The sequence below is a fragment of the Magnolia sinica genome, chromosome 2 (assembly GCF_029962835.1).
Source record: "Magnolia sinica isolate HGM2019 chromosome 2, MsV1, whole genome shotgun sequence".
NCBI lineage: Eukaryota > Viridiplantae > Streptophyta > Magnoliopsida > Magnoliales > Magnoliaceae > Magnolia > Magnolia sinica.
The window spans coordinates 3,482,975-3,496,181 of NC_080574.1; the positions used below are offsets into that span (position 1 = coordinate 3,482,975).

The following is a 13,207-nucleotide window of genomic DNA, read 5'->3' on the forward strand; positions in this document are numbered from 1 at the left end:
TTTCAACGGTGGGTGTTTAATTTACATTGTTTTCTATGATGTGGCCCACTTGAGCTTTTCATATGCTTCAATTTTGGCATGAAATGAGATTGTAAAACGGATGGACGGCATGGATAAAATACATAAATCCGGGTGAGCCCTACAGAGTTTACTCACTACGCAACTGATCAATGGAAACCTGCGTATACTGTACATGTATGTGGCCTGTCTGTCATCAAATTGGCCACACACGCACTTCACTAACACGTGTGACATGAGTTCTCTCTCACGTCTCAGCTACCCAATCTGGTCCACTTCGTTTGTTGGTGGAAGGTATCTACACGCGTGCAAGTGTCGGTGAGAAGAGCTGTACTTGCAAGGACTGCACTAGCCTTACTCGCGCGTAGGCGCGTGGGGTATAGACTAGTCTTTAATCGGCGGCTACGTGGGACAATATGCATTAGATTCACCCCTCCTAATCATATGGCATCACATTTTTTTTAATTGATCTTAAAATACAGAGAAATACGAGATTTTGGTGGGTTACGCTGCTAGGAATGGACATTGGATTGCTTGAAACCTTTACAAATTCATATACTTGGAAGCTATGTGGGGCATCAGTAATGTTTGCCATAAATCCACCCGGTCCATCTATTTTGACAGTTCATTTTAGGACAGGACACCAAAGTTTAGGTGAATCCAAAACTCAAATGATCCACATGAGAGGACATAATGGGAATTGAATGATTGTCATTGAAGTACTCATATGGCCACATAAAATTTATATCAGACTAAGTTTTTTATATTTTCAATTCATTGCAATGAAATTAACTTTATATAAACATCAAAAAATTTGAATGGTATATAAATATCAAGTTGGACTTTAAAGAAGATTTCAACTGCGGGCAGTTATTTCTCAGCATTTTCCCCTCGTGTGGCTTCTATCTTAAAACGGATGGATGGGTGATAAAGCAAAAACCTTTTGCTAGTAATTCACATATGCTGAAAATAGCCTAAAATCATGTGTAAAACTTTTAAATTCACATTTTCTAGCCCACGTATGCCTTGGAACATCCTTAACTTTTTAGAACAGTTCATCCCGACATGTTGTGTCAGATAAAAGATTAAAATGACATATAAAAACCATGGTGGACTTGGGCTGCAAGTTGGTTCAGATGGCCGAATTGGTGGGATAGGTCGAGTCATCAAGGACCTTTTGGAAAGCAACAATAATTTTGAAATCAGATTTAATTCAGATTAATCAAATTTGAGTAAGGTGGGAATAATCACCTATGTTTAAATGTGGGCTCATTGGGTCAGATCAGGTTACGCATACAGGCACACCCAGATGCATAGCTCAAGGGGTAGATTGAGTGAAAGATGCCTCGTATCAACACCGAGGTCCCGGCATCGATTCCCTAGTGGGGGTGGCTAACTGTGAAGTGTGATCTGGCAAAAGGTGTACTAACAAGCTAACAGGACGGATCCTTTCTCTTGCTGGGGTGGTAAACTCTTGGGAGTTTCAACACCTGGTCAAGGGTTCAAGTATCCATAAGTGGTGAAATTCCACTAGCATGAGTGTGTGGTGTGTGTGTGCGTGTGTAAAAAAAAATAAAAAAGGTTTAAGCATACAGGAATTCAGGTTGCACGCCTTAGGGTAGAATTCAGGTAGGTCAGGTTGCTAGTTGGGTCATGTTGAGGTAGGGTTGAGCTTGAGGGGCTTAAGTTGACCCCCCACTAATCCAACCTGCCCGCGTTGCATCCCCAGCGTGGGATAAGCAATGCCTTGACTTCCCATGTCAACTATTTCCGGTGTTGTAGCTCATTTGAGTGTTGAATCAGCCTTAGTTTTTTAGCCACAGTTCAAACACGGTGAAATCACATCCAGGGGAGCCTAAAGCACCTGTATCTGCACGAAGTCCACGAGAGCAAACGTTTTTTGGCATTTTTTGAAGCTAGTTAAATGTCCTAAAGGTCTGGTGACCAAATTCTCTAGTCCAATGAGTTTAAATGAGAGGAATAAGACTCGGACCAATTGACATGCTTGATATACCTGCATTTTCGAGTGCGGCCCTTGGTTCAATCATCTGGAATCCGTTGCAACCTAAGGACATGCATGCTCCAAAATCTCCTGAAAATCCTAGCCTTTCAAATTTTAACCTGCAAATGGAAATTCAAGAAGAGAACTCAGTTACTGTCCACCAACCCATTGAAAAAATAAACATAGAAAGGAAAAATAGAAAAGAAAACAAAAAAAGCTCAATATCGGTGTCCATGGTGGTTTGAACCATCTATGTTATTGGGTTTTCCACAAATAGGCGATTACTTCGTAATCATGCTTCCACGATGACTCTGACCTTTAATTTTGCGAATTGAATATGAGCCATTCCGAAATTGTTTTTATTTTATAATTTCATCTACAGGTAATGATGGTTAGAGTCATGTGATCAGCATAACTTTATTAAAGTAGCCTGTACAGGAAGGTGAGCCTGAACATGGACGGTTCAGATCATTGGACCGCTCAGCATGTGGGTACTAGTGGGGTGATACATGCTAGTTTCCTCAGTCGCCAGGGAGGCAAAACGAACTCCTAAATTATGAGATAATTCATGGAATAATCTGCGCACAGTGGAGCTGAAAGCGAACCATTATCCGATTATCCGCATAGGGGTCCATTTGAGACGCCTATTGCCTACTGATGCTGTCAGCTACGGTATGCTGTGGGCCATGCCAAGATGTATGTGTTTGATCCACACTGTTCACTGATTTTTTCATATCATTTTAGTGTATGAGCTAAAAAAGTTAAGGCTGATTCAAGTCTCATGTGAACCACACGGCAATAAATAGTGGTGATTGAATGCCCACCATTAAAAACTTTTTCAGGAGCCACACAAGTTTTGGATGAAGCTGAAATTTGTGTTTTCCCTTCATACAAGTATATAACGTGATCAATAGTTTGGATGACAAATGAAGGCTCTGGGAAGTTTTTAATGGTGGGCATTCAATCACCTTTCTTTTCTTATGTTGTGGTCCGCTTGAAATTTGGATTTATCTCATTTTTAGACTTATGGCCTAAAATGCTATGAAAAGATAGATAAATAATATTATAAGGAAAATGTGTTGCCCATCTATCGGCAGGCCAGGTCAAGGATCCCAACAAGCTGTAGGTGGAACCTAAATGGTCCAGCCCTCACCAGCAGACTAGCCAGAGGAGATGCTCCACCTTAACTCAAGGTCGAGCTTGGTCCCCATAGAAGGATTGAGCCAGGCATTAGCAAATAGGTCATGCCCAACCTCGATAGATAAGCTGTGCCCGACTTCAATAAGTAGGCCATGCCCTACCTCGGTATGCTAAGGCCTTACCTAGCACGACCAATTGAGCTTGTGGCCAATGTTAGGTTGAGCTCGACCATGCGACGTCCAACCAGCCCACTAATCGCGCCAAGGATCTCAGAAACCAACCCTAATGTGTATCTCTTCACTAACAGTCTAGAAGAATCCGCCCGTGCAGATCCAGAATCCTACTAAGATTCTATCCCTGCCGAAATGGGGATAAACCCCCTCTACATCACCGCCTCTTCCCACCTATAAAAGGGAAAGCCCTCAAAGCAAGAGGTACGTACAATTTCTAGCCCTAACCCCTGTGTATCCAACTAAACTCAGATTCTTGACTTCGTCATTTGAGTGTCGTTGGCATACAAGCCAGGGTCTTCTTTGTTTGTTCTTTGTACAGGTTCAGTAGCCATGGGGAAGGGCAACCAGATTTTTGCATCAACAAATAGTATGAATAAAACACGTATATTTTGATGGGGCTTACACAGCATTGTCAAGTAGGGGTGCACACAGTTCGGTTCGATCCGGTTCTGAGGTGAAATCGGAACTGAACCGTTCCTTACGGTTCTAGGATTTTCACAACCGAAATCAGACCGTTAGCACCCTAGAACCGAACCAGAACCGGACCGCGAAAACCAGTTCGGTTCCACAGTTTTGGGCTTTTTATAATCCTGTCCAATTATATGTTCTATTTTATAATTTAGCCCATGTCCATTCATGTTGTGATCTATTTGATAAATGATTTAGATATTGTATATGGCGTGAAAACAATCAAAGGGTGCATTGTAAACCATAAATCATGAGTCAAATATACAACTAAAATATATTGCAAACTCACGGTTCCAAATTCGGTTCCACGGTTTGGTTCCACGGTTCGGATTCACGGTTTGGATCCACGGTTTGGATCAGTTCTACATACCCCCAAACTGAAACCGAACCGAATTAAACGGTTCTTTAATTTTTGGAACCGAAACCAGAACCGGTGCACTCTAGAACCGGACCAAACCTGACGGTTTGGTTGGTTCTGGTCCGGCTCCCCGGTTCTATTGGTTCCATGTGCACCCCTACTGTCAAGTGGCCACCTCGCTAGAAATAACTCTTTGAGCATATGTTTGTTACACCATGCGTGGAGCACGTCCCTCCACTCTAAGCATACGTTTCAACTTCGCAAACGTGTAAGGGACTTAATTTCTTTAAGAGGTTTAAACATGTAGTCGCCCAGACTAAAAAGGATTCGTCTTACCCAAATGAACCTCAATGTATGAATTAAGTGGATTGGCTAGAAAAATGGTTAACTTAAATTGTGATAAGAACCTAATCAATAGCCGAAAGCCTTGACATTGATGGACCCTTAAACCAGATCATAACATACCACTATGACTTTGCAGTGAAAGTCTACCGCGGCCCACTTTGTGGTGGCACTTATAGCCTCTTTCTTAGGTAGCCTAACCATTTTCGTTATCAATGTGGCTGTGCTTGGTTGTCCAGTAGCTATTTTCACCCAAAGGGGCATACATTCCGGGTCATCCTTTCCATCTTCAAGCAGCATTTTTAACATGATATAAGCAATCAGTTTATCTAAAGCGCCTTCCAAGCTGAGGTAAGTTGCCATTTTTACAAACTCAAGCACCCGTCTAATACCATACGTTAAACCAATAATTTCAAAAGCTTCTGAGTTGATGAAAGCATTCAACTAGACCCTCAAACATGATTGTAACAAAATGTTGGTCACTTAAGTGTTTTTATTTACTAATTCTACTAATACTACAACTTTAAAAAATTAATCTTAATTAACACTTTTTAATTTAACTGAATTAAATTAGGAGTTTTCAATGATACTTAATGTTATGGGAAAATTCAAGCCGAACCCGACAGAGGTCGACTTGAAGAAGTCGACGAGCAGAGACTTGGATTGATAGTAGTTCATCCGCACCAACCTAGTCATAGCAGTCTAGGTTGGGCTGTCAAGTTCTTTTGTAGAGCTTTGGCACCGACTTGGAATCCAGAAGAAGCCATTACACACTCAGAAGAAGCCATTATACATCCGATCCGTTAGCTCCGATCAAGAACAACTCGCCCATGAGCTTGGACGGTCGTGAGTGAAGCTTAGATTTCAGGTTCGGCTTAGATGAGAACATGGCCGATGATTATGCTAAAGAGTAAACTCTAGTAACGCATGTCTTGAGCAACATCCGGCACACGATTTCCAAGTAACGGTCGACATTAGCGCACGCATAGCTCTCGCCTAATGGTAGAGATTGTGTCGAGATTGACAGGCATGTTCACTCCAATCAAAAGGTATAAATATGGAATATATCGACAGGAACAGGTACACAATATCTAATACCCTAAGCACCAGCTACACTACTTAGACCCATATTCTTAACCTGACTTTGGCATCAAATAGTCCTCTGCTTTAACTAGGGTCTCCTTTGTCCTTTTCTTGTGTAGGTTACCGGGATCGGTTTGAGTGCTTGGAGCTCTGCAAAGGGTGAACTAGATTTTAGGATCAACACTTAATAACTAAATAACTAGGTTTTCCCAATTTAAGGACTTTTCAATAATTCTTAAGGTGTTGGTGCCTAATTTTCTAAGCATTTAATATGGTGACTGCGTTCACAAGGGAAAACCATCTCACACGGTTTCCCAAATTGGCACGCTTGCTAGGAGGGGTGGTTGGCTACCCAATGGAAGAGAAATATGATTATCTTCAGGGTATTTCCGACAAGTTAATGATTATGTCATAATACCGTCCACTCAACGACATTTTATCTTAACCAAGAAAAAACCAAATAAAAATAGCAAAATTTACGACGTTTGCTTGATTGCCCTACCACACCTATCATATCCACACGCAAATATAAACGCAGCAGCCCTGGCGCGTGCTAACTAGATTTCTGGGGACATCTGAGCTGTGCATAACGTGGCCCCACCGTAGAGATAACCGTACATGGAACTCTGGCTGGTACATATATCAGGTGGGCCACCTTTATGCAAAAGGAACGGACGGTTTAAAAAAAGAAACATTTCGAACGGTACATGCTAAATGGAAATGTGAGACCTTTGTCATGGGCGAACCGCTCTAATTTTTGTAGATTGCCATCTCTACGGTGGAGGCACCTTAAGTAACGATCAGGATGCCCCGCTGGATGGCACGTGCGATGCATGCAAAGGTGCGTGTAGAGAAACGTAGGCGGGGTTTGTAAATGTCATAACCCACACGCGCGCGACTTAGGGGCGCTTCATAGGATGTAGCCCAACCACATGAGAACATTAGAATAGTGACAAATAGTCCGTGTTCAAGGTAAATTTGGGGTTCCTCTGATCAATGGGCCCAACCAGACCTTTGGACCAAAATGGGCCGCAGCTGATGGACGGCCAGATGTCCTTGAAGCATGCGGTTTGGCAAGTGTAGGGCGCTCGTGTCTAGTAGATGCCTGCGGATGCGCGGCTCGTACTCGTAGTCCTCATTTTAGACTGCCACTTCTCGACGACGTCAGAAGAGTTCGTTTTGCCTTTGTCGCGACATACACTACAGTGTTCGTCGGCATCTCTGGAGGGACACATGATAGGATTTTACGATGATTTGAACTGTCCATTTTCTAGTTAGTATCGTATAGACTCCTTTCTCCCATAATCACTCTTCAATAATGGTTTTAAACTTTGATTTTTACAGTTGAATCTGAACCATTGAAAATTTTATTTTCTTTGTTATAACTTCATTTACCTATGCTGATGGTAAAAAACATTCTTTCAAATAAATTTTATTATTTGTTCTTTATACAATAAATTAGGTAATATGGACCCTTAAGATCATCTAAAAAATCATCTTGTGGACCCCAGTCGACTGCGATACACGCAGAGACTAGAGACGCGACAGAGGCAAACGAACTTGCGTCGGAAACCTCCTTCGCGCTTATAAATATCCGTAAAAACCAGAAAACCCCAAGTTGCCACTTCCCCGTTATTCACCCGTTCGCTTATCCTGCGCCTCTACTCCTTATCCTGCGCACCCCTCACCTAACCAGTCCCCCTCTTATGCTTATATATAAATTGTCGGCACTTCTTCCCGCAATGTCGCAAGAATCACGCCTCCTTTGCAATCTCTCCATTCTAGGGTTTTAATCTGAGATCTCCATTTCACTTGGAAAATCAGATATCCAAAAGCCCGATTTCTCCATTCACAACGACCGTCGATCATGCCTGATCTTTCGATTTCGATGTGCGGCAGTGATTTCGTCGAAATACGGGATTTCCAACAGTAAGCGCAATCGATTTTGTGGAATCTCGTTTTCCTAATTTTTTTCAAGCATGGAGACTTCTAGTGCTCTGAGCTTGAAATCTTGCCCATGGATCGGTTTCGAGAGGATCGGAAAGAAACCGAACGGTTCCTTGCGATTATCTACTGAGGAGAGGAGCCTTCAGAAGCTCAATCTGCGGGATTTGAAGTCGCGGAGCGGCGTTTCGATTCAATCCAGGCCCGTTGCCTCGAAGATTTCGTGCTCGTATGAGAAAGCCGCTGGTATGAAAAGCATCCCGTTGCGTGCGATGTATTTCGTTTGGTTTAATTCAATTCCAGAATTTTATGGCTGATTTACTCTTATTAGAACTTCAAATTTGATTGCAGTAGTTTTGAATAATCATAAATTTTGGATTTTTGCTTAGAACTAGATTTTAATTGCGGTAGTTTCCAAGATTTGCTGCAGTGAGATTGTTTCCAATGCATTTTTGTTGCCTTGTCATGCTTTATATTTGGAAATGATATTTTTGGTAGGAGTTCCTTTTGAGGAAGTGTATGATGTTCAACTGGGCAATTTACTTGGTCTGACGAGCTGTACAAGTGTGGTGCTTGTTCTAATGATCGGAACAGTTTATGCAGTGGGTTAGGTCTTGGATTAGGGAGATTCCAAAATTATCTTACATCTGATGATCCTAACCATCGGATTGAGGCCTCATCAGATGTGGACCTTGGTTGTAGTTGTTCATTCACAAGCCACCTATTGGATCGGTAGGATCATTCGATGTGGGGATATCGGAGCATGACCCACCCATGATAGAGCTGGCATAAATGAACGGCTTAAGACTGCTGAAATGTGATCCTCACAGACCCCCAACAATGGGTTGAACAGAATATGGCATTTCTTTCTATTATGATGACTTAGGCTTATGTAACGGTTGGAAATCGAACCTGTAGGCAGTGCCGGCTTAATATTCCTGTTTACTGTAGAAAATTTGGGCACATGAGACAGTAGTTTGTGATTGGAACCAATAATCTGTTTGGGCCATAGATGTGCTATTGTAGAAAAATTTCACTGATTGGACAGGTGGAGAAACCAATTTGCCGGTCAGTGATGTAAGTGGTTGTAGAGAGCACATTGGCAAGTCACCAGTTCAATTTGTAGGAAATCCATATGATCTTCAAGTAGTGGTTAGAGAATCTCTTAGCACCTGTTTGATTTTTCATCTCACAGGTAATTACCTTGTAAATGGGTAATAATTATTCACCTAAGTAATTAACGCATCGTTCCGATGCAGATGTTGACTGCAGAAGTCATATGGAAATTTTATTATAGTTTGAAAGTCCTCTTTTCTGTTCATTTACATCTATTTTTGCAGCAGCTTCATAGGAATTGGGTACCTCTTTCATTTCTACTGATGAAATTTGGCTCTGATTTGAAATTGTACTAAAATTTCTGTAATTATGTTTTGTCAGCTCCGGCAGTGGAATCAGAGAGCTCTTATACTTCCGTTGATGAAGCTTTGATCTTGAAGGTATGAAATGATGCCCTTGGTGACTGCTTTTTGAGTCTGATGTGAGGAAAGATACCGGAAACTTTGTTCCTTGGTTGACATTATTGTTGCTTTGTATCTGATCCCATGTTGGTGGATATTGCAGGTTGAAAGTGTGTAACTAGGTCATCAGTTCATGCTTGTAAATTTATTACTATTAATATTTTCTGTTCATCTGATTGAAGTTTCATATAATTGCAGAGGAAGGCAAGAGATGTTTTGCCATACTTAAATGGACGGTGCATATATCTTGTCGGTGAGTCTCCTGTCCACAAAGTTACCTACCACTACTTTAATGATAGGAGGGATTAGTCTGTAGTTCGTGTTAGATATAGTTAATAAGGAATGTATCATACCAATTATCAAAATGGTTAAACTCTGCGGTACATGGAATGCAGGAATGATGGGCTCTGGAAAAACTACAGTTGGAAAGATTTTATCAGAAGCGTTAGGTTATTCTTTCTTTGACAGGTTTGTACCTAAATATTCACGATGGGTTGAAATGTTAGTATTGCCTTTTGATTTTGGGGGAACCTTCTGAAGGAACCATGACTAACAATTACCAATGATGTCTGTGGGTGTTATAGTGACAAGTTGGTCGAGCAGGCTGTGGGTGGAACTACTGTTTCACAAATTTTTAAACAGTATAGTGAGGCTTTCTTTAGAGATAATGAGGTACTTAACGAGTATGCTTGTCATTTTAAATTCAATTGCTTGCCATTTTCTCTGTACAATTGCACCCGCAGTCATGCGGGTTTGTTATCTTCCAAAGGGAATTATTTCCATGCATGCATTGCTTGAGAATGTTTGGTCCCATACTGTTTTGTGTTCTCTCATCATTCGCCTTTAGTTTTATATTTTTATAACTGATTTACAATGTGATGATAAACATAGTCCTGTACGCTAGTTTATATAACAGATCTTTTTTTTTTTTTTTGGAGGGAACTGGATAGACATCATTGAAGTTGGTTCATGATTAATAGTTTGGTTTGTATATATGAAATGATATTTTCTTTGGAGGGAAAGCTATAGTTGGTTCATCGGAACATTTTCTAGTGTTGCTTCAATTTATGGATCATTTAAACACTAGTATGCTGTTGGGCTCATTAGCATCCCAGGATCTCTATCATTACCATTCAAGGATGTTACTGCAGTATATACTCCAGTGGATGCTTAATTTCCCTATGCATCTGTAAACAACATCATGTACTCCATTTCGTTGCCTCAAATCTTCAAAAATAGCACGTCTGATATTCAATAACCACCACTCTTAAAAGAAGAAGAAGAATCAGTAACTACCAATGCTACAATCAATGCTCATCACCCCGTCATATTCTTGGAGATTTTACAATTTTTTTAAACAGTTTGTCCTTTGTAGGAGGCACTTGTAATGATTTTTCTTCTTCTATCTTTTAGAGTGAGGTGTTGCGGGACTTGTCTTCGATGCGCCGACTTGTTGTTGCAACTGGAGGTGGTGCAGTGATACGGCCAATCAACTGGTAATGGCTTAACGAAGTAGTAGTTTGTCTGGCTTTTCACAGTATTTTCAGCCCTGCAACTTAAGCTACATTCAGTCGATATTTCACACCAAATTAGATTGATTAATCATGAAATATCATGATATTTGCTGCAACCAAACACAGCCTTATTTTGAGTTATATTAACAAGCACCCATGGTTTGGAATTGCCAGGAGATATATGAAACAAGGAGTCACCGTTTGGTTAGATGTGCCTCTCGAAGCTTTGGCAAGGCGGATTGCTGCTGTAGGGACTGATTCTCGTCCTCTTTTGCACCAAGAATCTGGCGATGCTTACACAAAGGTGCCCATATATATCCTGCTATTCTAAATATGTTTGTTTTGTTGCACTGGTTAGGTATAACAGATCTGAATTTCACTGAGTTCTGAAGGGACCAGATGTCCAGATCATGTCCTAGCAGATACTGCTCATGCTATTTGCTAGTGGCTGGTTAGTGAATGGTAGATCGGAATTAATGAATTATACACAAAACAGCAAGAGTGTTTTGCCACAAAGCATCAATATATGACCTAATTATTGTATTGACCACCCTTTCTCTAAACTTCCGTGCAGGCCTTCGCGCGGCTCACCACGCTATTTGGCGAAAGGGGAGAAGCCTATGCCAATGCTGATGCCACTGTTTCCCTTCAATGTATGTTTTCAAACATGTGGAGTGATTGCGATGTTCTTCTCTTGTTTTCTCAAGTTATGGTCATAAGATTGACAGTTGATTGAACCCAAATGTAAATATGAGGATGATGTTTGTAGATTCAAGAGGTGCTTGGAAGCTCCTGTGTTTAGTGGCGGCTGGGAACCGCTGGACATGCTCTGCCAAAATCCCAATTGGGATAACAACTTCCTGTTCTTATCCCAACTGAGATTGGATCCCACCTAAATGTGGTTTCCATTTTATGCTCTACTGCAGAAGCATAGTAGATAGGTTCCTCTAAAGTCACAGAACCAATCCCATTAAGGTTCTTCCAATTGTTTCCTAACCAATCATTTTAAACATTAAACAAGGCAAGGCAATGGTACTCATGTACAGGGTGCAATGGTCTTGTAATTACCACCCATTCTTCTCTCTTGGATCGCCCATGTTTCCAGCTGCCAATTTGTACTCTTATAAGCTTCCCAGCTGGAGATTAAATTCGAAACTACAGATTTTGAGCTGTTCTTTCTGTGGGACATAGTTTATGCTGTTATATCCCGTGCACAGCTCCAAAGAACCCTTTAATTGTTGGTCCTTGAAAGTTGTTGTGCTCTAGAATATTGGGTAGCTATATGAACTGTAGTGCTCCATCTTTGGTGAAAGCTGAGAAGTTGATGCATTCACTATGCAGATATTGCAACCAAACAAGGTCACGTGGATGTAGGTGTCATCACTCCAACTGCTATAGCTATTGAGGTAATTTTTTGATCATACTTCCATGCTTTTCCTGGAAATATTTGGCCAGCCTTGTTTCTTTTCCGTTCTCCATTACATACGAGGGGTTCAGACTTAAAATTTATGGTGTGTTTGGATGCACCTGAAATCAGAAGATGATGGCGGATTCCCAGCAGTATGTTTGGGGTATTGCATACTCCGGGAACCATGTTATGAGGGATTTTTTTTTAAAATTTTTATTATTTTTATTATTTTTTTTAACGCCCCAGCTCAACATTGGGATGTCCCAATTCCAACCTGAAACATGATATTAAGTTTTTTTCAGGTTGGAAAGGTCGGGGGCATCCAAACACCATCCTTTGTGTTTACGGAATCTCATTCTGAATAATTTCTTTGCAGGCGCTTATACAGATTGAGAATTGTCTGAATGCGGAATCGAATGGAATGTGCCTGTAGCACCGGGAAAGGCAATCAAAGATGCCCCTGGCTCTCACATTTACCTCGTGTAATTTTTCATTTTCCTCCTTATTCAATTAAATTATATATGATTTGTTTGAATGAATCTCTCTTCTTGCTCCATTTGGATTTGTACAGAGGAACATGTATGACAGAACAGCTCTTCGTTTACTATCCTTTGATCCTTGAAATACCTTTTCTTTCTTCTTTTTTTTTTTTTTTTGGGAATCGATCACCTATCAGCACCAGTCGTTTTCAGCCATGAAAAATAAGGGGGTAAGAATACCTTCAGCCATTTGATGGCTGAAATGGGCCTCTAGGTGATCAGCGCTCTCTCTCTCTCTCTCTCTCTCTCTCTCTCAATTGATCGGTGGACAGTTTTCGTGCTTTGCCAACTACAATCAGCAAAGAAATTTAGGGTGTGAAAACCCATGGGTTGGGACTCTCGTATGGCGCATGAGGCCCACTTGATGGGTGCATGTCATGGAAAACGCCCATCCAATACAACACCCTTCTTTTGTTGGGCCAAGGGGCCCCAAATCAACCCCTCACTAAACTCAGGTGGGCCACAGCAGTGGCAACAATTTGGAGCACATAGACATTATGAACCGAAACATGTAGCCCATGTGCTCATGGAAAGTTGGCCCACTCAGGCAGACTGGCAATGAAATAAATGAACGCCTCCATTTCCAGTTTTAATTAAGCCGTCGCTGATTTTTTGGACTCTTCTGTGCATTTTTTATGCCA

General features: G+C 41.2%; 1 protein-coding gene across 1 annotated transcript; it reads left to right on the plus strand.

Moving 5' to 3' along the window:
- Positions 1-7,247: 7,247 nt before the first annotated feature.
- On the plus strand, positions 7,248-12,634 carry LOC131232068 (shikimate kinase 3, chloroplastic). Its single transcript, XM_058228414.1, has 10 exons — positions 7,248-7,834; positions 9,026-9,084; positions 9,304-9,358; positions 9,501-9,573; positions 9,690-9,777; positions 10,519-10,601; positions 10,794-10,923; positions 11,194-11,272; positions 11,961-12,025; positions 12,404-12,634. The coding sequence occupies exons 1-10, from the start codon at positions 7,624-7,626 to the stop codon at positions 12,458-12,460; spliced, it is 900 nt and encodes a 299-aa protein (XP_058084397.1). The 5' UTR covers positions 7,248-7,623; the 3' UTR covers positions 12,461-12,634.
- The last annotated feature ends 573 nt before the right edge of the window (positions 12,635-13,207 follow it).

Bases quoted from the DNA above. Each gene is read 5' to 3' on its own strand.
- LOC131232068 (XM_058228414.1), top strand. From the start codon at position 7,624: ATGGAGACTTCTAGTGCTCTGAGCTTGAAATCTTGCCCATGGATCGGT. The intron at 9,085-9,303 runs GTATGAAATGAT...ATATAATTGCAG, and splicing joins ATGAAGCTTTGATCTTGAAG to AGGAAGGCAAGAGATGTTTT. The intron at 9,778-10,518 runs GTACTTAACGAG...TCTATCTTTTAG, and splicing joins CTTTCTTTAGAGATAATGAG to AGTGAGGTGTTGCGGGACTT.